At 36.4% G+C, this 25369-nt stretch overlaps 1 protein-coding gene across 5 annotated transcripts in view; it reads left to right on the forward strand.

The window, feature by feature from the left end:
- LOC131437728 (septin-7) overlaps positions 1-25369 on the forward strand; it is a 76656-nt gene that overhangs the window by 39225 nt on the left and 12062 nt on the right. For 2 of the 5 annotated variants that reach the window (XR_009230817.1, XM_058607257.1), the window contains exons 3-11: positions 2050-2160; positions 2466-2904; positions 2975-3185; positions 3276-3528; positions 10743-10935; positions 11005-11167; positions 11391-11438; positions 11685-11850; positions 11915-12048. Coding sequence is in view for 4 of the 5 variants with exons in the window: in XM_058607257.1 (XP_058463240.1) it covers positions 2050-2160; positions 2466-2904; positions 2975-3185; positions 3276-3528; positions 10743-10935; positions 11005-11167; positions 11391-11438; positions 11685-11850; positions 11915-12048 (1718 nt within the window). In the remaining variant the exon portion in view is untranslated. Of the gene's footprint in view, positions 1-2049; positions 2161-2465; positions 2905-2974; positions 3186-3275; positions 3529-10742; positions 10936-11004; positions 11168-11390; positions 11439-11684; positions 11851-11914; positions 12049-18637; positions 18980-25369 lie in introns of those variants that run through there. The other 3 variants (XM_058607254.1, XM_058607256.1, XM_058607255.1) reach the window with 3 other exon arrangements.

Genomic DNA, 25369 nt, shown 5'->3' on the forward strand with positions numbered 1-25369 from the left:
AGCTTATTTTCGATACACTCCTTAGTAAACATCAAAGTAATGTTTAGTTTAAATATTTCAAGGCATATTCTAATTTATTTTTCTATACCCTTCTAGATATTTTTTTATCCAATGTATGCATTATATCGTCCCAAAAAAATAGTTTGTCAAACGACAGCTGAATTCTGGACTGGATTCTGGGATTTCAAAATTCGGTTTCATTTCATAAATTCAGTTCCACAATCCAGCTCCCGAATTCAGGTTCAGAAACCAGTTCCAAAATCCAGATCCAGGGTTCAGTTCTAGTATATCAGAACAGAATCAAAAACTAGAATTCAGATTCAAAATTCGATTTCAACTTTAGAACTGAGTTCCAGAATTCGGGAACTGGAACTAAATTCTGACCCGGAATTTAAAAACTGAAATCCTAGTTCGGATCAGAATCCAGTTCCAGGATTTAGTTCTTGAATCCAGTTGCTAAATGCAGTTCTAGAGCTCAGATGCAGAATCCAAATTCTGGAACCGAATTCTGAAGCTGAATTTTAAACCTTGATTCTAAAACTACTGTTCAGGTTCAAATCAGAATTCAGTTCTAAAATTCAGTATAATAATTGAGGTCGAAAAATCAGTTCCAGAATCTGGAGCTGAGCTCTAGTTCTCGAAGTCAGTCCAGATTTCAGTTCCAGAACTCAGGTTCAGACTTCAGTTGAAGAATTCTAGTTCAGAATTCAAATCCCTCGTGTAATCATATAGTTAGTTCATTTTCTGGTTCCAATCCTGATTCTAGGTCTGAACTTTGACCTAAACTTATCATAGTACTGGTTCAGTTCCAGGCCCTGGACTTGGGCTTACCATATTACTAATTCAGATTCAGGACCTGGAAGTCTAAGTTGCAAATATGAGCTTACCATATTACCGGTCCTAATCCGAGAACAGGAACCGGACCTGTACTTGAACAAGCCTTATTACGGATCCAGATCTAGCTATATGGTAAGAACAGTTCCTGGGTCTCGATCTGGACTTGGACCAGTAATATGGTAAGTCTAGGATAAACTGCTTATGAATCATACAAAAATATTTCTGAGTATGGAGCTATTGCTATATTATGATGAGGTCACTAACCACTTGAACTGGAATTCTATTTGAAAAGGTTTTTTTAATAGTTCAAAACTTTTCACGATATGTTTTTTACGAGCCCATAATTTCTTTTTGAAATACTTTGAAGTGTCGTTGCTGGAATCACCAAATAGTTATTCAGAAAGCTTCGAAAAGAAAAACCAATAAAACTTGTCCACGTTGCCGCCCTGGCTGCAGTAAAGCTCCTCAGCATAATGCAATTGCACCGTCAAACTTCCATCAATTCCCAGCCGGAAATGCAAAATTTGTATTTCCGCCGGTTGACAGTGTCTCACTTTCCCGTACTGATCCTATTTCCAGGCTAAACCCACTGCGGGATTCCATTTATTTTGTTAGCTCACCTCACCATAATCACCCTCTCCTGCACACCTCCTTTCGGTGTATTCAAATTTATTCAAATGTGTCATGTCAAGTCGCGCCAGCCCAGGGTTGTCTTCTACCACGAAAGATTTACTTGCTGTAATATCGATTGTGTTTCGTTTTTCCCCCTTTGATTTTTGCCTAAACGAATCACAATGTTTCACCGCCAAATGAATTATATTGGTCAGTTTGTTGGTAAACCCCCCTCCAGGTTGAAAGCTTTCTGCATCACTCCGACATCAGTTGCATGTCCGTCCAGCCCAATCCGTGTTCTCGTTGTGCGATTTCATACAGCACAGCTGCGTCCCCCCCTTTCGAATCGATGTTCCGTGGCGGCGCAAAGGAGTTGCCCGGCACAACCGAGGTGTGCAATCTATTCCACTGTTGCGTTTCCCCCCCATTTCCCTCCCTTCCTATCCAGTTGCTATTCTTTGTTGCTCTTATGCTCACAATCGAAAACATCACAACCCGCTTTAAATTGGCTTTGGCCATCCGCACACTGCCCTCCCCATCGCAAGCAGCCTGTCTAAAAGCGCCCCATCTCACATTGCCGTGTTATATTTATATTTACAGCTCCAGTCAAAGCGTGAAATGTTCTTCAAATCGGAGAGTAACAGTCCATCGGGGCCACCTCCGAATCCACCGGTGCTAAGCAATCTCAACCTGGCAAACAATAACGTAGTGGTAGGTTTTGTTTTGTTCTGTTCAGCTTAGTTTACTACTCAAAACACAGTAAAACTGCGAGGGAAAAATAGCCCGGATCCCCGCCGGAGAAGTAGAAGCAAAGTAGACACATCGGCTATCCGTCATTAAAATATGCTGAGTAGAGCTAGCACACAATTGCAGAATTTATTCAATACCAGATACCAGTTGCAAAGTCATCACATTCAATCATTTCGCTAGCATTCGGTCGATATCAGTTACCTGTAATCGTACGTTGAACCGTTTTCTCACGATTATGTTCTTTCTTTTGTTCCTCTCCGTCGCAGAATAACAGCGCACCGCATCTAAACAATGCCAACTCTGTGGCCGATAGGCATTCAATTAACTCGCATACTAATAGCTCCATCGGCCTATCGTCTAACGTCACTAACATGAACATCAACAACAACAACAACAATAACAATCACAACAGCGCCACAAGCAACGGTACGAGTGTCAACGGACTGTCCAATAGTTTAACCAATATTTCCTTAAAAGAGAAACGTGACGCAATTCTGAACGCCAACAACCACCACGACGGATTGCTGCAGAACAATGGGCATCACGATTCCAACAAGATTCTCAACGAACGCCACGAGAAGGAAAAACCGATCGTCAAATCGAAACCCAAGGAACTGGACGGATACGTCGGGTTTGCGAATCTTCCGAACCAGGTCTACCGGAAGGCGGTCAAGAAAGGATTCGAATTCACATTGATGGTTGTGGGTAAGTTGTCGTTATCATGTTTCCCCCGTTAACGAAGGTGTAATTCTAATATTCCCGTCGTCTGTTCCAGGTGAAACTGGTCTCGGAAAGTCCACCCTGATCAACTCGATGTTTTTGTCGGATGTGTACCACCCGGAGCAGCACCCAGGACCGTCAAAGCGAATCAAGAAGACTGTTGCCGTGGAAAGCACTAAAGTATTACTCAAAGAGAACGGCGTTAACCTGACGCTGACCGTCGTGGACACTCCCGGTTTCGGAGATGCAGTTGATAACAGTAATTGGTATGTTTGTTCACTGACCTAACCAAACGAAAAGAAACTGAAATTGTCTTCCATTTGTCATTCGGAACAAACAAAAAAAAAACAAAACAGCTGGAAACCAATCGTGGACTTTGTCGAGAACAAATACGAGGAGTATCTGACGGCGGAATCGCGTGTCCAGCGGATGGCAATTCCCGACACACGTGTGCATGTGTGTCTCTACTTTATCGCCCCATCCGGCCACGGGCTGAAACCGCTCGATATCGAGTTCATGCAGCGGCTATGCGATAAAGTCAACATCATTCCAGTTATAGCCCGGGCGGATACGCTGACGCCCGAGGAAATTACGCTGTTCAAAAAACAGGTGAGCGCAGAAAATTGATTCGGTGGAGTCCACATTTGTATCACACGAAATTAATTTAAATTGTTCTGTAAAATTACTTTCATCTGAGCTTACTTTTTACCAGAATTTTACGTTAAAGTCACATTATATTCATGTAACTGTTACTAAGTTCTATACTGAATCTTAATAATGCATATGGGCAGTGTTGGTGATTGCCGATAATTTGATAGAAGCTGCTCGATATTTATCAATATTGTATACAACATTTTCAATCCGGTAGAAGATGCTACAAGAACTCGTGTCTCTCAATGCATGAACCATGAGAGAATTTCTCTACATTTCTTCGCTCCACTTCATACTCTAAGTATTTCACGGTCCTTGAAAAAAATGACAGTCTGATAATGATTGGTGCTGTGTGGAATTCACCAAGAGAGAATCGCAAGTTGACAATTATCGTAGAAAATCGAATCGATGATTCGACTTGATGATTCTCATACTAGGTTGCAATATTTCAAAACCCTTGTGTAGAGCATTCAAAAACACAACTTATACAAAGGTTATATGCACATAGTTAGAATAAGCGGCAATAGCAAAATGATTCTATCGCAATTATCAATTGCCTATATAGAATCGGATCAAGAAACGAGAATAAGCGACCGTTTGTCGCTTCAGAGAGAATCCCCAAAGCAGCGTGCTAACCTTTGATTCTCAGACAGGTCATCGAGAGAATTTCGCTCTCGCACTGGTATCCATTCTATGTTAAATTAACCATGCCGGTTTTTTGTTGCTGCGATGATATCCGTCTCTCTTTGATGGCACTGATTGAATCGTTTGAAGAGTTGCTAGAGAGCGTTATTTGATACGATAAAAGCCATAATTGCATATGGGTATTAAAAACTTATAAATTACATAGTCTTTGTTGGACATAACATTGCGATAAAAGTTCGTTCGAATGCAGATGTTCTGAAAATTTTATTTTGAAATTACATAAAATTTCGTTTTTATTGAATCTCTGGTGAAAAATATCAAGAGCAGCTTAACTGAAGCAAACATTGAATTGTGTTTCAGTTTCGTATTTTTGGTACACAGAATTCGCGTAATACCGATTGGGAATGCAAATGAGTTATTGAGGGTTGGTTTTTGTCGAGCCATTTAGTGAACTCTATAACATTTGGTACATTTACTTATAAACTATACTTTTCTGCTAGGTACTTATATTAGAAAGCCTAACTTCATAACTGTTGATGAGACTAATTTATTACCCTTCCCAACCCAAAAAATCTTCACTATAAATATAACGAGTTTCGCACGAACTCGAACAAATGTTGGCAGCACCCTCTCTGATTTGAAAGAAACTTTCTAGCTTTGTAGACTTTGTGTCTAAAAGTCACTTGGCATACTTTGTTTTTAATATGATCAGTATCTAACGGGGAAACAGATTGGAAAACTGACATATGAACACAATGATGTGATGAAAACCGCGAAAATGTTACCGCAGAGACGGGACTCGAACCCGTAGCTAACTCCTAACCGGGGAAATTGTTTTACCAATTAAACTACCCTGCATATGAAAACACATGAAAAGAAAGTCCAATTGATTGGACGAAAACTAAGCATGCTTCGCTGTATTTAGTCACCACGGTATTCACTTACAGTCCCGTATCGACGGAAAAAATTGGACTTTCTCTTCATGTGTTTTCATATGCAGGGTAGTTTAATTGGTAAAACAATTTCCCCGGTTAGGAGTTAGCTACGGGTTCGAGTCCCGTCTCTGCGGTAACATTTTCGCGGTTTTCATCACATCATTGTGTTCATATGTCAGTTTTCCAATCTGTTTTCCCGTTAGATACTGATCATATTAAAAACTAGCTCAAGACGGCTCTACGTCTTAACAAAGACTAAAACAAATCGTTGATACTTTGTCTTTCCAAAATTTATCCAGACTGTCTTTTGAAAAGGGCTAAACAATTTTAATCATTTTTCTTTCAAAGAGCTGTTGCCGAAAATGATCAATCCTACAAAAAAGTGTTATACTAGTGACTTTCACAAAATCAGTCCAATCTTTTTAGTAAAACATACTGAATGAAATTCTTGTCGAGTCCTACACTGAGGAAAAAAATGATTTAAATAATTTAAAATCGATTTACAAAAAAAATCTATTTTTCGATTTTGAGAAAATTTTGTCCCCAGGTTGATGATTAGTTTCCCTAAAAGTTAGAGTAGAAACGTCTAATTTCTGAATTAATATACTGACAAAAATACTAATCAAATTATACACTGAAAAAATCGATCTTAAAAATTTAAGGTCAAATTACAAAAAAGCGCCATTCTTTATTTGAATGAACTTTTATCCCAACATAAATAATTATGATCCCTGCCAATCTTCCATATATTGTAAGATTGGCGTTTTGAAGGGAAAAAAGTTTTTTAAACAAAAACTTTTTCTTATCCAGCACTGATACTTTCCGCAAATATCGGGCAATATATAGCAACAGGGTATTCTGTGAAATTTTCTCACAAATTGAGTTTTTAATCCTGTCCAAACTGAGTTTTTTTTTATTCAGTGTCCTTTTACTAAAAACTAAACTAAATCGAAATATATTGGATATTGAAAGAGCTTTTGTTAGAAACACTTTTTCCTTTTCTTACAGTATATGGAAGATTGGCAGGGAACATAACTATCTTTGCTGGAACAAAATTTCATTTAAATATAGAATGGCGTTTTTTTTTTTGTAATTTGACTTCAAATTTTAGGATCAATTTTTTTTTCAGTGTAAAATTCGATTAGTAATTTGTTCAGTATGTTTATTCGAAAATTAGACTTTTCTACTCTAATTAATGGCAGAAATTTTTGTAAAAATGTCTAGTTAAAAGATAGTCTAGATCAATTTTGGAAAATAAAGTGAGCAAAGTGACTTTTTGTAATAAAGTCTTTATGCTGCCAGCTCCGAATACGATTTTACGCGAAATCCGGCTATTAGAATCCTACACTGAAAAAAATCGGTTTTCAAAATTTAAAGTCCATTTGCAAAAAAAAAGAACACCACTTTCTAATTCAGTGAAACTTTGTCCCAAGGTTGGTTATTATGTTCTCTTTCAACCGTTCATGTATTGTAAGATAAGGCAGTCTTAGGAAAAAAGTGTTTCCAATTAAAGCTTTTTTTCGTCTTAAGTACTGATATTTTTTGCAAATGTCGGGCAACCAGTATCCTGTGAAATCTCCTCTCAAATTGAGATTCATTAAATTTTTGGACTGTGTACTTTAAATTAAGGTCATTATAGTTAGTTTAGTTTATAAAGTAAAAAGACACTGTAAATATTTAAAAAAAAATATTTATATTTGACTGATTTTGTAAAAATCAATAGTATAATACTTTTCTGCAGGCTTTGTCATTTTTCGTCAACTATTTGAATACAAATGTTCAAACAATTTTAGCCCTGCTTAAAAGACAATCTAGATCATTTTGGAAAAGCAAAGTACGCAATGGAAAAATAAAGTATTCGTCATATTTACATATTTAGGTCAATAATAAAATGAAAAATTCTCAAATGATTTATTCAAAAAAAAAATTCAAGTAATCTCATACATATTCCTATGTGTATGTAAATTAATCATCACGTTCTGAAACTTCATGCGAAAAAACTTTCTGGCTGCAATGATATCTTTCTCATAAATGAAGATTAAAACCGTGATATAAAATAAAGATTAAAACCGGGATTTAATAATAATAATATTAATAATAATAATCATAATAATAATATACAATACTTTGCTGAATGACCGGAAAAAGATATTGAGCGAGATGAGAAAGAGATCTTGTCGATGGATCCCACTTATACGTATTTAGAACTAAAAAGACGAACGCAAGCGCACTTCGAATACATGTTCGGCTGGATCAATTATTGTACGTTAGAGAACAGAATGATTACCCGGCAATTGGCTGAAGCCGGTATGAGTACTTCCAAGCGGTACGAGTGCCTCGAAGGGAGTATCAATGGGTTGGATAGTTCGGTTTTCTGGGATTGTCATAGTATACTTTTGGAGGGCTACCTCAAAGTAGAAAAAATTGCAAGTATTAGCGTTCGATAATGGAGCGATTGAAGAACGAAATCGTTGTAAAATGGGCTTAAATAAAGCACACGTGCATCGCTATCGTGGGTAAAATCAACGGTTACTTACCCATCCTGATTTGGAATTTGTAGGAAAATTGTAAATTTATTTGTCTTTTAGTCGAGAATTACGGTACGTACAAATTAAATAAATTTATCAACATTATGAATCGATTCTATACAAGATTGCGTATATTTTGGTCGGATATTACTTATAGTACTATGTGGTATTAAATCTAATGATTCTGTATACGCGAGTCTGCGCTACTCATTTATAAACCTGGGAGGCCGCTTCAAGATAACTTTAACTATTTTATTCTACATATTTTGATGCGTTTTATTCCTAGTAGTTTAAATTCCTTCTATGTGATCCTTGAAAGCAAGATTTTGATTAAACATTAGACCAAACTATATATTTTGCTTGATCAGACCATGACAATTAAGTTACATAATGATGGATTAGTTTGATAATAGTAGCTATGTGCTTATGCTGAAATATAGTATATTGTATTTTTACTACATTTAATAAAAAAGAATTCATATTCAGCAAATGCACCGAGATGCAATATCCTTTCTGATGGCTAGAACGAAAACGAGTTACGACTGACTACTGGTCGCCGCAGAGTGTGAACATTTAGGGTTTATTTTTTGGTTTACTGCTTCATCTTCATCATTATCCACTCGCTAACCAAACTACCGACCTCAATCACAGTCAGGCGCCAGACTGATAAAAAAATATGTCGGTTATATATATTTATAGATTCCGTTTTGTACGATAGTCCGTATGGTCGAGTGGATGACATCATTATGGCAAACAGTGATTGGCTCGTGGAAAAACAGGTCCATTCAATCCGATTTTTCAATGGTATATTATTGGAATACTTAAACGACGTTACTTTAAATGTTTCCGAATCAATTGGTAGTTAAATTATACAAATCGATCAACAATTGACTGTGTTATATGCGTTCAGAATTATGGCAGAAAAAGGTTACGCGGCTAGTTTTTTTTTAAATTGATACCCGGCCCCGTTCAGTGAAAAGTAAGGCATTTTTACTGTCAAGTATGACACGTACACATATTTCTAGCGACAAATAACAGTCAAACCGGCAAACTAGTTAAAGCTCCTCTGGAGTATAGTGTGATAAAAACGTGGTTTATAAGGTAAAATATCTTCAGCAACACAGCTCAGAATGATAGGTGCCTGCTTCTGAAATTATTATTTATGCGATTAATCCCCCTAAAAGTGAGATAAAAATATTATTTAAGCTCAAGAGAAACATAAGAGCTAAGTAACTTCGACACTGTAGTGCAGAAAGTCATTTTAAATAAATTTGCTAAAGGTACTACTCCCGTAACTTAAGCAGAATTTTTGGTATTTTCAAAAAAGGGTCTTTCAAACCTAGTTTTTGTGAGAAAACATGCCACTGTTCGATGTAGTGACACCGCGGGGTTAGTCAGTTACAGTAAAGTCGATTGGACTAATTAACTAAAATCAGTTGGCAATTCAGCATAAAAGAATTGTGTCATCGTCTCAATTGAGCTGACTTCATAGAGAAAATGAAAATGAGCTTTGTATTTAGATGGCCTTTTCTTTAAAGTGTGGGAATTGTACTAATAGTCGAGCCAGTATATTATTTTACATATTACTCGGTCTACAATCAACGGGTTGCGTTGTAATCGGTTGATGTATATTCGCTTCGGTCGTAAGACGCAGCGTAACACATGGATCAATAAGTCCCGAGACTAACAATGGAAACAACATTTTTTTCGCAATTTTTTTTTATTCATCAACATAATCACCTTTTAGGGTGATACAATGGTTCCAACGTTTTTCCAATTTTTCAATACCACGTTTATAAAAAAATTTATCTTTCGCTTCAAAATAAGCTTCAGTTTCAGCAAAGACATCATATTAACAAGATATTCAGCTCTCACATTTCCCGAACAAATCATTGGCAACATCCTTTTTTGCGAGCGTGGTGCCCTCAGGCGAGTCCGCATCGAATCTCGTACATAGAAGTAGGGGAGAGAAATGTCAAATTCGTGCGCGCCAAAATAGCAGGGCTGCGCACCCATACAATTGACATGATATGTTGAATGTGATGCCGTGCGATGGCGTTGTTGAACTGAAGATTGTTTTCGTTCCAAGCTGACAGGGTCTGGTTTCAGCGATGACCTCCTCATTTGAGCCAAATCTTTTTCCCTAGAACATTTTTTTAAGATCAGCAAAGAGCCTGTAGTCACTGTGGGCTAAATCTGGCGAGTAGGGGGGCGGAAGCAGATCAAAGCCCAATTCGTTCAATTTCGCCATTGTTTTCATCGACTTGTGGCAGGGTGCATTTTGTTCCATCGAAAGCAATCGCGGCACCCACTTGGAAAAAACCTTTTTCATGCTCAATTTTTCATGAAGGATAGTAAATACACTTCCATATGATATCTGTGTCATCTCAGCAATCTCACGGAGCTTCACTTTACGATCTTTCATTATAATTTTTGTCACTTCACTCACATTTTCCGGTGTAACGGCTTCCACAGGTCTACCCGAGCGTTCCGCGTCATTTGTGTCGGTACGACCACGTTTAAACTCAGCGAACCACCGACAAATCGTTGCTTTTGATGGACGAGAGTCCGGAGAACATTTTTCAATCCATTGTTTCGCTTGCACGGTGTTTTTACCCATTGTGTTTGTTACAATGTTTTATCAAAACACGAAACTCGGTTTTTTCCATTTTTTAAACAAACTACAAAACGACTTTACTCCAACCTCGATAACTCATCGACGGATCGACTTAAAATTTTGACCCGTTTCAAGCAACGGTTAGTACTCTAGAAAGACGTGGTTACTGGTTTACTACGAGCGCCATCTCTGCTTTAGTCTCGGGACTTATTGATCCATGTGTTAGTTATGTGTTAAACTGAGATGGCAGATCTCACTCTAACTAATGGTTACTTATATGAGATGAATGGTGGAGCTGAGATGATTAAGGGAGCATTCTGAAGATCAATTCCCTTAAAAAAATTAAAGTTTAGGTTCTCTGAAGAACAACGTTTTAGGAAATATTTTATTGGAAACCTAAAAAACATTCATACAACAACAGACTCATTATCGATTATCATTCCACAGATTCTCAATGAAATTGCTCAGCACAAGATCAAGATTTACGACTTTCCGGATCCCTCGGACGAGGAGGAGGATGCCAAAACACTGCGACAGCTGAGGAGCCGCGTTCCGTTCGCCGTGGTCGGTGCTAATGCTATCGTGGAAATCGATGGACGTAAAGTTCGTGGCCGTCGACATCCGTGGGGCGTCGTTGAAGGTTCGACCCGGAAATGATGGGCTGGGTATTCCGGTCTAGGAATCTAATATTTCCGATTCTCTATTTCAGTTGACAACCTGGATCACTGTGATTTTGTGGCACTGCAAAACATGGTCATTCGAACGCATCTACAGGATCTGAAAGATGTAACCAACAATGTACATTACGAAAACTACCGCTGTCGGAAGCTGGCCGGTTTGGGTAATGACGGAAAGTCCAAGCTGAGTAATAAGTAAGTCCTTCGGCCAATGGCTGTGCATTGGCCAAATTACGGCATTCGTTGTAAATATAAAATCTGCAAACGCTTTTCTAAACTGGGCCTTGTACTCCATTACAAAAGCGTAGAACTAAAAACTCACCCGTGCATTGTGTCTTGCAAACATTTGTTTATTTCGATAACCGCACTCACTAAACAAAACAACATTTTCATTTATCACCCTCTCACTATCATTCAGCATATGCAATATTGGAACAATTAACGCAAACTCATTTGGTACTGGATGGTAAGTTTTTCGTTTTCGTTTGGTTGCTAGAAACCGGCTAACATACTTTTTAGTTAATGCTTTTTTTTATTAAAAAAAATAACCAATCATCGAACCATTCGACATCGCATGCTGTTTCGAATCATGTAATCTCAATTGCACAATAAACTCATTTCAACGATGTTCATCCACCGTCCGTTAAATGTTGAACGAGCTGTAAATAGACCTTCTAATCACATTGAATTTTTCCCACTCGACCACCGATAGGAACCCACTGGCTCAAATGGAGGAGGAGAAACGCGAGCATGAATCCAAGATGAAGAAAATGGAAGCTGAGATGGAACAGGTGTTTGAGATGAAGGTCAAGGAAAAGAAACAGAAGCTGAAGGATTCCGAAGCAGAGCTAACCAGAAGACACGAGGAGAGGAAAAAGGTAATTTTCCACGTGCGCATGGTAACGAGCAGTCAAATTTATTTTTTAACATTCTACTATTCAGGCTCTGGAGTTGCAAATCCGTGAGTTGGAGGATCGCCGAAAAGCATTCGATATCGAGAAGGCCGAATGGGAGCAACAGAACGGTGTCACGCTGGAAGAACTCCGACGTAAGAGTCTCGAGGCCAACAGCAAAGAGTAAGTCAATATTTCATCCCCAATCGTTTCCACTTGAATATCCAATATCGAACGCTTTTTTTTTTGCTCACTCGAAAAGCAGAAGGCTTTCAGTTACCCTCTTATAACTCATCAGTTTCTTAATTCAACCCTCTAACCACCCACTGAGTTTCCCAGTTTAAACACACACCCACACTCACTCATTCTAAAGCTCTCGTGCGAAAGTTCTTCATTTCGGCATCAAACTTTTCTGTTTCACTTTTATTTCGCTTCTCGAAGCGTGGTTTGGTTTCAAGGCTTTCATCCTGCTCCGCTCGAACTCGATACGGTTTTATTGTTATTATTATTCCACATTGAAGCTGCACTAACTGTGACGAATGCTTCGAGCGGTCCGCGAACTGTGTCAGTAAACTACTGGGATATAATATTGTTTTGTAACTTCGAATCGAACATGTTTACTTTCTTTTTTTTTTTGTTTGTTTTGCGTTTAACTGGAGCACATTCGGCGGAGATTTGATCTAATCATAAGTGGAAATGTTCCTCATTCTGTGTGTGATGTTTTTTTTTTCTGTTTAGTTTTTCTCGAACACTCTTGGTGATCTCATCGTTCCGTTCGCTTTTACCTTATTTTTTATGCAACCTGAACACTACATTCACACCCACCGGTTTCGATGGAAAAATGTTTCCGTGCTTGCTGCCTTCCATGGTTTTCATGCAAACGTCACTTTGCACCACAGAAGTCCTTCTGTTTTTTTTTTTTAATTTTTGTACCATAAAACAACCTGCAATAGAAATTCCACCTGCTATCACTCTGATTTGACCAGTGTCGCATTGTGTTAAAATAAACATTGTTTCTCTTCCTTTCTTTATATTGATTTACACTTCCCCTCTTTTTGTAATTATGCGCAAATATCAATCCGTTGTATCAATGTTGTTGTTTCAATGTCATTGATTCATAATGATTTGACAAAAAAAGGAAAAGAAATTTTTGTGTGAGTAATCCAACTACGCTGTTGTTTTATTTCCTTTCTCTACTAACCTAGCGCTAAGTCACATATCAATATGCGTTCTTTGTTTTCTTTTCTTTGATTCTCTTTTTTCTTTGTACACATACCAACTACTACTACTATTACTGCCTTACTGAACTCTTTCACGTATCTTGTTAGACAATACCGTTCTGTTTTTGGTGAATCTGTTTCGTTTGAGTTTTCTCGGTGTTTAGATTTCTGTACATTTTGTCGTGGGTTTTGTTGATAAGTATAAGTAATTGAGCGTTGGTCTGCTAGGTTCGACATAGCTTTGTCACGGTGCAAGTGTATTCCTTCCAGTGCCTTCAGATTTCGCGAATGTCTAAGAACTCTGGGCACAATGATTTGTTACCAAAACTTAAATGATAAAACTACAATGTGATCCATATTGTGATAAAGGTTCGATGATTCCAGCTTAAGGTTGCTTAAGCAAATATTTATCCAATTTTTAACCCAAAAAAAAAAAGATATATGAATCAGTGATTTCCAAATTCTTACAATCGCAGTATATTCAGAATATTTCGAATCAAATAGCTAGATTAGGTACTTTGTAAACGTTCACGATTTTGTTTTCTGCACCATCGATACCCAGGAGGTAGGATTGAAACCTTAACCGATCTGTAGAACTACTCTGCCAATTAACGTTGGAAATGTGATGAAACATATTTCGGTAGAAGATCTAAGTAAAGATCTATAAAAACGACAATTTTGTTGATTATATATTTTTTAATAATCGAATTCAATTGCCTAGAATCGCCCGAAATTGATGCCGGATTTTTTCATCAGTTCCAAGGTTGATGAATCGTAATGGGCGGAGGCAAGGTCAGCTCAAAAACAGTGATGGTTCGTCGCACTGACGACTGTAGAAGAACTAGAGTGGGTCATTTCGCCGAAAGCTATTTCTCCGAAAGTCGTTTCGCCGAATAAGTCATTTCACCGAAGGGGTCATTTTGCTTTTGATTTCTTTGCTTTAGTTAGGTCCGAACGAGCGGTAGCGAGGTCCGACAGCACACGAACCAAAACGATGTGGCGAAGCCGCATTGGATATTTTTCCATTTTCACTTTGTAATCGGAAAATAGAAAACATAAATTTGTCTGGTAGATATACTTACGCAATTGCTTTGATGCTGAGTAGGTAATAGTCAACAAGTTTTCTTGGGAACTCTGTTCTGAGATTCATGAATCTTTATTCAATCTTTATTCGATAAGTACAATTGTAGGTCAACAAAACGGGCGTTAACGCTATCATATTTCATTTGTCTTTATTTTAAATAAATTCGAATTACGACATTAAGACGATTTCAGGATTTGGCGAAATGACCTTTTCGGCGAAGTGGCCCATTCGGCGAAATTACCCTGGTTCAGAATAACAAACTTTTTCATGCAATTATTGCGACAAACTTCACCGATGATGGTTTGAATCGGTTTGATTCAATATTTTGAAAGAGAGCCACAAAAATAATGTATTTGCTTTTTTTGTAGTTGGTGTCTTCACAAAAGCTGTTTGCTATCAACTGGCGCATCTTTTGATGTAAAAAGTCATTAGGGTGGTTCAAATTTGGATTGAAATCTGGGAGCTACCCCGTTTGGCATAAGGTCGTACACAAGGTATAATACCGTTTGGCATAAATCCATTTGGTATAATGGGTTATTTTTCAAATGGCTGTTTTGCATAATGGTTACTTGACATAACAGTCATTTGGTATAAAATTTACAAATCTTTTGTACTTCGATGGTCGTTTGGCATGAAATATCAACATGCTACTTAATACAATATCAACATACTACTTAATACAATGCCAAATGATTATTATGGCAAATGGCGTTATGTCCAATGGTATTATGCCAAATGGCCTTATGTTAAACGGGCCGCCCCCGAAATCTGGAATGGCGTATCTCTGCTCGTCCAAGTCAGCTTTCCGAAGATGGAGTTCAGTTTTGTTTTGCTCGCTAAACCACGATGGGGGCGGCAAATTTCTTACTTTGCCCCGGGTGCCTAATTTCCTCGGTACGCCACTGTTCACCGTTCTGATAACCGAGGATAGAATATTACAAAAGTTTTAATTAGACTATGTAAACGGCAAGAGAACAGCATTTTCACGAATAACATAAGACATTTTCAGTTCAATATTAAAATTTCGACATTTTCACATTGTTTTCTTTAAATATCCAGTTTTTAATTTTGGGGGACCTCATATACGATTCTACTCAGTTCATCGAGTACGCAAAATGTCAGTGTGTGTGTTTTTGCACTAACAAAATTCCTGAATATCTCACTTCCGCTTCCGGAGTTATTGGGTAAAATGTTCAAAAAAATGAAAATATGCCTACTAATTTTTCTTAGAGATTGTGTAACCGATTTTTACAAATTTGAATTTTACTTGAATCCGACCGATTCCGGAATTACAGGGTGTTTAGTGTAAAAATTCCAATTTCAAATGAATTACTCATTTTTCTTAGAGATGGTGTGACCGATTTTTACAAACTCAGATGGAATTATAGAGTAAAGTGTGTTAAAAATTTCATACCATCACTTAGAGGGCCAAACAAAACACGTAAAAAAATTTCTAAGTCGGTCTTAAAACTACGTCAATCGGTCGTCATTATCAGTAGACGGCCAAACTAAGCGATTCCGGTTATTCTTCCAAGAATCACAGAAAATTATTTTGAAGACTACCACATTATTATATACTACATGGAAAGAACAGTCCCGGGCCTCTCACAGAAAAGATGTGAATAGTTTCGAACTGTGTATATTTTTTCATGACAATCTATTCACTAATGTTTGAACAACAGCTGATCGTGTCAGACGAGTTCTAGTTTTCATCAAGTTATGGAAAAAGACGCACAGAATGATTTGCAGTACGGATTGGTCCACCATTCCCTTGTTTTCTCCAGACCTGACCCCCAGCGACTATTTCCAAACCTGAAAAGGTTTCTCCAGGGAAAGAAATTTGTGTCGAATGCAGAGGTCATTGCAGAAACGGAAGTCTATTTTGAAGGTGTTGACAAATCTTTTTTTTTTTTTCAAAAGACATCAGAATGTTGGAGGACCGATGGGTCAAGTGTATCGCTCTAGATGGAGATTATACTGAACAATAAAAAAGTTTTCACGGTAAAAAATTTACTCTTTTTATGTTAGGCGTGGGACTTTTCATTCTATTGCACCATTAGGTGGATAAAAACAGGTTTTTTTTAATACGGTTCTTATGCGACTCTAGCTAATGAAATTTTTTCCAGTAATGCGGTTTTTATGCGAATTTTTCAAATTATGCTGTTTTTTGCGAATTATCAAAGTTATGCGATTTTTTTTTGGCGCGAATTTTCAAAGTTATGCGTATTTTTCTATGCAAATTTTCAAAATGATCCGGTTTCTTGTTTTGTCTAAGGATTGCACGAAGCGTCGAGACCTAGTGTAATCTTGGATCAAAATTAAGTCGATTCTGTGACTTTTTTCAGGTTTTTTTTTCTCGATATGCATTTCTAAAACATTTAGCATCAAAATAAAAACTTCGTTTTCGGATGTCGAAAAGTCCCAAAGTCGATATTGTCCAAAAAAACATTTTTTTCGAGATATAACCTCAATATTTCAGGAATGTTCAAGCCATCTGGCGAATAAAAAAATGTCCCTTAGTTATGCCGTTCTATTATGCCGTTTTGTTTTTCAAAGCTATGCAGTTTTTTTATTTCAATGTTTTTATATGGAACACATCATTATTTTCTATATAGGGGTGCAAATCAGAAACTCAAGGAAAAATACACGTAGAAATGTGGTCAGGTTTTAAACACTTATAGCTCAGTCTATTTTGCATCAATTATTAATATTATTTCATCATCTGATTGGAAATATTTCTAAGTTTCAATTTGAATGTATCAAGCCACGTATTTTCAATTATATTTGATTGAAATTTTGATTAGTAGCGAGCAGTGTCCTATTTTGTCTGTTAGAAATCTCCGGTATACAATGAGAAAGCATCGCTTTATTGGTCAATCGATGCAAAAGCGAAGCTGTTGGAAGCACGCGAATCTATAAATAGAAGCGAAATTATAGCTAACGTTGCAGTCCTACGCGTAGCATGCTAGAGGTAGGTTGTTGCTAGACAGCAAGATAAAAAGTGCCATAAAACGATTTGAAGCTTTAATTGGTATGCTCGGATCTTGTGTCATGCAAGCTCGGATGAAATTCCATGTTATGTCGTTTCGCTTGAGAAATTGACAACTGCCCAGGATACATTTTGAGTGCTTAAGATTAATTTCTATTTTATATAGGATGAACTCGATTGATAATGAGAAAAAGTTTATCACTTCAACCGAAATCGCACAATGGTAGAGAAACTAACCGCTATAAAAATAACTGCTTTCATACAAAACTTGAACACAAGCTTAGCGAAGGAAAGCTTAAATATCTAATTCGCAAGTATGTGCAAAGATATAATTGCATACATTTGGGATATTGGTGTAATTTCGTCGGATTTCGGTGTTGGTTTCTAATCAAGATCAATCTAAGCAGACTCTCGTGCAATTGCGGATTCAAGAGTGTGACGATTGATTGAACTTTTTGATTCTAGATCATTAGAAATTTTGGTTGCATTGTTCCACATCAATGGCTCGAACAATCCCATAGGGCTGATCCTTGTAGTTTTTTATAAAAAAGACTAGTGTATTTTTATTCCACAATTTAACTGGTTTTGTGAAAAATCACTAGAACAACATTTATTGATATTATTAATGTCGTTTTATTTTATTTCGACTTCAACTTTGAGACAAATTTTACACGTTGAGAAAGTTACATTACATTTTGAAAGAGTGCTGCAAACATTTGCTGGAGTTGTCGCAAAATGTATCTTCTAATAATAAGCACTTCGTTCATACGATTAGATCTGACTAGAATCAGTCGCAATGGGAGACTTGACGCAATAAGTGGGTGGAAGAGCTCACCTTTTGTCCACGTTAACAGTAGTACATTGGCAATTCCACTCTCCCTATCCAATACGATTCGGCAAGGTTTTCGGTACCCAATATTTATAGTAGATGTAAAAATAATACATTGAAACTTATCACTGACCGTTTTTAAATGTCCCATCTCAAAGGGATCAATTGCTAATTAGGGGTTATAAAAATTCATATATCAGAACAAATTGGCTCAACTGGCACGTTCTCCAGTTTGTGTGAACAGCAGTGCCTCTGTAATATGTACATAGAATTATTGTAACTTGTGGGAGTCAATCAATCGGGCCGGATAGATTCACTTGCACCAATCAAGTTCGAACGAACCTTAGCAGACACACTAGTGAGTTACCGTAAAAATTGTAGATAAAGTTTTGTACATGCTGTATTATACAATAGATGGGGTTTCATGGAGCCTCATCAACTTTGACTTCGCTTAGTAAAATCAAGAAAAAAAAATAGAAAACGAAATTACCCCGTACGAGTGACATACAAAAGCCTATCCTACTAGCTGGAAGGCTCTTGCAACCAAGCGTATCAAACCAATACTGATGTTGAAAAATCAACCACCCTTCCCAATCACCCCCCAATCTCCAACCTTCCGTGTCCGTTCGGATTGGACCCCGTCTTTACAGGACCGCGTCACTTGCATCAAGAAATTCCGATGAGTCTAAGGGCAGACGCGTGTTTGGATCCCTGCTGCGTAGACACACCAGCTTCGGTGGCCCCGATACGGTCCGTGGCGGGGCGGCGGCATCTTCTACTACTACTACTACTACTAGTACTACCACTACCAACAACATCATCACCACTAATATCAATAACAATAACTGCACGGTATCACCTAGTCTGCAAGAAAGCAATGAGTCCTAGATTATTAGCGAATGAGCAAAAACCATCAATCGACACCAATTAGGCAGGTTGAATCTGTGCTAGTGACCACAACTTTTTGGAAGAGATTGCAAAAAAAAACAAAAGCAAGTGATGTGTTCTATTGCTGCTGCCAAAATAACAACAACAACCATCAGCACACGCGCGAAAAAAAAACACATGCACATTTCAACTCTCTCACTCACACATACACACGTAATCAACCAACCAATTCGCGCATTATAATCTACCAGAACTGTACGAAAAAAAAAATCAAATGATACTCAAAACTTACCCTTATCGCTATACCTGGATAAACAACGTAACTATTGTTTGCTAATTTTTATCACTATTTTCGTTTTATTTTGGTTTTCAACTCAATTGCTTGCATTATTTTTTTTTTCAAAGATTTTAACCTAGATATTTTAAGCTCGTTTCAATTGTATTCATATTCATTTGCCTCAACACCAGAAGCCACGAAACATTGTAATCTCGTATTAGCATTGAAACTGCATAAATGTTACTGATATTATCATATGTAAAATTAGTGAGGAGGACTCATAGGCGTAGGAATATTTGTACATCATTCGTAAAACTATCATAAATCCATAAATCATGTGTTTCTTTTGGACGAAATAAACTTTCTAATGTATGAAACCAACTGCAAAAAAAAACAAATCGTTATGCTCATTCTCATCGTTCTCCCTCCATTCCATTTTGAATATATACATTGTTTCCCGATTTGCATTCGCCATTCTACGATCTCATCACCATGTTTTTCCTTCTTATTTTCATTAAAATCAGTTTAGCTAGAGTAGTTTGTTATCTGATGTTAAAAGTTACCTGCCGTAATGCGTAACATCAACCTCGCTTAGTGTACTGACCAGTCTGTGTCTGTGTTCCTAATCGTTTTTGCGTAACAGATTTTTTTTGTTGTTTTCGTTTTTTAACTACCTAACATAATTGTTGTGTATAACATTGTTCCTTATCGCATGTATTCAGCAAATGTTCTTTATTGGATATCATCGTATCACTTGTCCAGATTTCTGGAAGAGAATGTATCATCACAAAAATATTTCCTATTACGGATCATCTGAAGCCAAATTTTTCTCTGAGCTGTTGATACATTCTTTCCAACCCTAGCCAGCCACCATCCCCCCCGTAACTGCGCCTTCCAATTTAGTCAAAGTAACATTTTTTTTTATTCTGCTTGATAATGAATGTGCGCTTGTTTGTAATTACCACAATCAACACTCACTTACTCGACGAAAGCATGAGTGTTAACAAGTCCGAAGAAGAGAATGTCAACTTTACGAACTATCCCTCTTTTGTCCACTACCTCTTCGTATCGCTTCTTTAGTCATTGGTTTTCCTTCCGTCGGTGCAATTGAAATCTATTTTATCCCAGTACGTTTTTACGAATGTTGTAATGTTTTGAATACTTGAACGAGTGATTCCCGTTTTTTTTTATTTATCCAAAATATCGTTTCGCTTTCTATTCTTGTATAGTACCTACCTAAACCATGCTGTAAAAAATTCGCTACCTTTCCTAACTAGAAACTTGCGTCTTCATTAGATTGTCATTCGTTCCTAGTGATGTCCCGGGTTGGCGAATCCATGCTTGGAGCGCTGTTTCGATTCTACAAATAAGCTAAATGAGTCATGACTTGGGCGAAAAAAGTGTATTTTTATGTTTTGATAATACAGCATGGTTAAAATTTCTCGGATCTTGAACCATTTGGACTAGTTTTACTGAAACTTAAGCGAAACGTACCTTAATAACTACAGGCACGTTTCCGCTACGATGGTGATCTTTGCAGCATAATCTCAGGCGTAATGTTTAAAAACAGAATTTCAAATTCAACTGAAATTAAATGGCATGATGAATGAATGTTTTTACACGATTTGTTCATTTTTGGATTTTTTACTCAAATTCATGTTTCAAAAGCTATGCCTTTGAATAGCAAAATAGTGAAAAGCATTTTACAAATTTCCTTTGAAGACAGGCACGTACTCGAAGGGGGGCACTAGGGGCCCTGGCTCCTCCCGAAATCAGAAACCGAAACAAAAAAAGTCAAGAATATTATGGGGCAGATTACACCGCGAAACAGTGGTTGTAAGAGTTTCGTAATGGCCGAAACTCCACTGCCACTGACATTGTCCAAACTGTATGAAATGGAGGGTAAAATAAACCATAATAAATATAATTAACTGGATGCACAGTGGTCCAAAACGGCAATTTCATGCCTTTAATTATTTTTCAGCAAAACCGTAGACTTTTCATCATTGATGTCTTATGAAAAGTTGCACGGGTTGTTACTGCGGTTTTATGTACGTGGACGGTCATGTTCCAGTACGCTTGTAAAGACAGTTAAAAAAATTAACTTTTTACTGGAAGCAGCTAGAGAATTTTCGTCTTCGACAATATTGTAGAAAATTAAATTTCGAGTAACTTTACTTAAGAATTTTTTTTTTCTAACTCTAGCCGTTAATTAATTTTAGGTGGTTTAAATAATAAAGTTTTAAAAATCAGTTTTTTTGTTCTAACAAGTTTTATATTCTCCTGAGAGTAATGAATTTTTCTACAAAACTAGATTTTGTGCAAATACTTAACAGTCTATAACATTTCAAAGTGCTATGATAAATTTCAAAAGAGTTATGAATATTTTTATGTAAAATACAGTCGAAATTCAAACTTATATATCGCAGAAGAGTGCAAAAAGTAGCAGATCAAACAGTGTTGGTTGGATAATAATTTCGATTTAGAACAAAACCTCGAAGGAATGGTTTGTATCCGATTGTATCCAAGGATTTCATCAATAAATATAACTGGCAAATTGGAAGCCGCTGTAATATAAAACGAATATAATAATAGTAATAATAAAAATAAAAATAATAACAATAAGAATAATAATAATAAAAATGATAAAAATAATAATACGAATAATAACAATAAGAATAATAATAACGATAATAATAATGATGAAAATAATAATATGTAACTGTGAATATCTTCAATATATTTTAGAAATATTTTGTTTTTTATTATAATTAAATAAATTTTTCTTAGCTAACACATTGTTGTAGATGTAATCCAATTTGAAAATAACACAACATCAAAGCAACCGGCGATTCTCGAGCTCCAACCTGTGAACATTGGTGGATGTGCTGTATAACAAAGACAAATGTGGCGTTTACACTATTGCTGGTAGCTAGCATGCTGGTGCCAGTATACTGACACGCCAGCAGCTGGCAATGTTTACACTATTGCTGGAAATTTCTTGCTGGCAAAATTTGTAAAAACTATAAAAAACATCTTTAAAATACTTAAATCATCATGCTCATTAATGATATTGATCCACTTTGCACGAACAAATGCTTTTAACTAAGAAAAACATGAAATACGTGCGAGATATACATCAATTTTATTCTGTCGCCATCTTGAATTTCTCCACCAGCATCGCTTGCCAGCATGAAATTTAGAACGATCAAAAATTTTCATGCTGGCAACAACCAGCAGCTGGCAAGCGATTACATTATGCTGGCAGCCAGCAGAAGTGTAAACGGGGCAAAAATCAAAGCAACCGGTCGTGAAATCATTCTTTTTATTGTCCCAACTAACCTCAATTAGTAGAATACGTGAGCTCATTCTTAATGCACAGTAATTATTCTTTTTTTTTTTTGTAAAAGTGATAAAACGAAAACGGTAGACGACATTGAAAACAAAAAGAAATTTCAGTACTGGATTAGAAATTCTAATCACGCACTGTCACCTATCGATAATTAGCTAAGAAAAATTTATTTATTTATAATAAAAAACAAAATATTTCTAAAATATATTGAAGATATTCACAGTTACATATTATTATTTTTATCATTATTATTATCGTAATTATTATTCTTATTGTTATTATTTTTATTATTATTACTATTATTATATTCGTTTTATATTACAGCGGCTTCCAATTTGCCAGTTATATTTATTGATGAAATCCTTGGATACAATCGGATACAAACCATTCCTTCGAGGTTTTGTTCTAAATCGAAACTATTATCCAACCTAAACTGTTTGATCTGCTACTTTTTGCACTCTTCTGCGATATATAAGTTTGAATTTCGACTGTATTTTACATAAAAATATTCATAACTCTTTTGAAATTTATCATAGCACTTTGAAATGTTATAGACTGTTAAGTATTTGCACAAAATCTAGCTTTGTTGAAAAATTCATTACTCTCAGAAGAATATAAAACTTGTTAGAACAAAAAAACTGATTTTTAAAACTTTATTATTTAAACCACCTAAAATTAATTAACGGCTAGAGTTAGAAAAAAAAAATTCTTAAGTAAAGTTACTCGAAATTTAATTTTCTACAATATTGTCGAAGACGAAAATTCTCTAGCTGCTTCCAGTAAAAAGTTAATTTTTTTATCTGTCTTTACAAGTGTACTGGAACATGACCGTCCATGTACATAAAACCGCAGTAACAACCCGTGCAACTTTTCATAAGACACCAATGATGAAAAGTCTACGGTTTTGCTGAAAAATAATTAAAGGCATGAAATTGCCATTTTGGACCACTGTGGGATGGTCGGAAAAAGAAAGTGCGCGAGCATGCCATAGTTGGGTAAGATTCTGCGAATTAGAAAGATATCCTGTCGCTGAATATCGCACATACCTGTTTAGGACTAAAAATATGACCGCAATCGCACTTCGAACACATGTTTGACTGGATCCATTATTATACGCCAAAATGAGTACCCGACAATAGACTGAAGTTGAAATTAGCTTTTCGAAACGGCATGAGTGCCTCAAAAGAGACTCAATTAGTCGGAAAAATCATGATGTCGGTTTTCTGGCATTGTCATGGTATACTTTTGGAGGACTACTTCGAAACAGAGCTGCAAATATTAACGTGCAATATTGGAGCGATTGAGGAACAAATTCTTGTGATATTACATCTTATCTGAAACATATGAGCATCGCTGCCATGGTTGAAGTAAACGGTGTAGGGTTCCAATTACTTGCCCGCCCACCTTGTTCACCTGATTTGCTTCCCTCGAACTACTATATGTTCCCAAACCTCAAACCATCACTTAGAAATCGATGTTTTGGAATTTTAAACCACTACTTCCGGAACCAGAAACCGAAACCAGTATAGTCAAAGTTAGTTATTTGGTCATCAACAACTAATATGACCTGCAAATTTAAAAGATATTTCCCGTGCTTCTCGAATCGGGGTGTCATCTCTCAAAATCTATCACATCATCACAAGTCTAGTGGATTGTTGAGCTCTATACATGGACATGGCAGAAATGACATGACAGTAAGCGTAAGCTGGATCTGGATGAGATTGAATGTCATACGCGGTAATAACACCTTTCATTTGAATATAAGTTCGTGAAATAGACCAAGCAATATCTGAGAAATTGGTGTGAGCTCCATTCCGACGTTTTTGACCACTTTTTCGGGTTTTCCAGAATTGTTAAAGTCAACCGGAAAATCCTGGGTACGGGCCTATTTGAAGAATGATTTCAATTCTATTAATCTGAATCCTATCAATTCATAATAAAAGTCACTGAGGTCTTTTTTACGCGGTTTTTTATGCGATTTTTTACGCCGATTTCCGAAATTACAATTTTCAAAGTTACGCGATTTTTTTTTCAAATATCAATGTTCAAAAATTAGCCGGACCTCTTGCTTTGTTTTAGAACTATATGAAACGCCGAGATCTGGTATTATCACAATTTTTTTAAGTCAACTTTCTGACACTTGAATAAATTTCGATTTTTGATGTAATCTCGACGTTTCATGCATTTCTAAGACATTAGGCTTCAACAAAAATATTTTTTTTTAATTTTGCGTTTTTTTTCTACGCGGAGTTACGCAAAGTTCTAAAATTCACTACGTCCAAAAGTCAGGTTTTTTTTCAAAAAAAAATTGTAGATTACAGCATTTCTCAACGTTTCATGCATTTCTAAGACATTTGACATACACTTTTTTTTCAATTTCGGAAATCTCAATATTTTTCCAAGTCTCAAAGTCGATTTTTTATCAATTCTTGAGATTGCACCAGATCTGGACGTTTCATGCATTTCTAAGATATCCGGTATCAAAAAAATAATTTCTTAGTTCTGCGGTTCTTTTTACGCGGATTTCCGAAATAACGCAATTTTTTTAGACCTCGGTGTATTGAGTTTTTGCTGAAAATAGCGTGCTATCGAAGCAGGCCATTGCTACGGCAATTGCTCATAAAAACAGACTTCATAAGGAAATGTTGCAAATATTTTTGTGATAAGCCGCAGAATGGTATTTTTCAATTTTTTTTTCTGAAAAAGAATTTTTTCCAATATATTTCGGTGAATTAATACAGTTTGTGTTTTCATATTCATAAAGACTGTCCCAGAAAGTATGGACGAACTTTGATTTCGCTGTAAATAATTCACAAGTGTTAGATATTCAAATTTTATTCGATATACTGATAATATTAGACTACA

The sequence above is a fragment of the Malaya genurostris genome, chromosome 3 (genome assembly GCF_030247185.1).
Source record: "Malaya genurostris strain Urasoe2022 chromosome 3, Malgen_1.1, whole genome shotgun sequence".
Classification (NCBI taxonomy): Eukaryota; Metazoa; Arthropoda; class Insecta; order Diptera; family Culicidae; genus Malaya; species Malaya genurostris.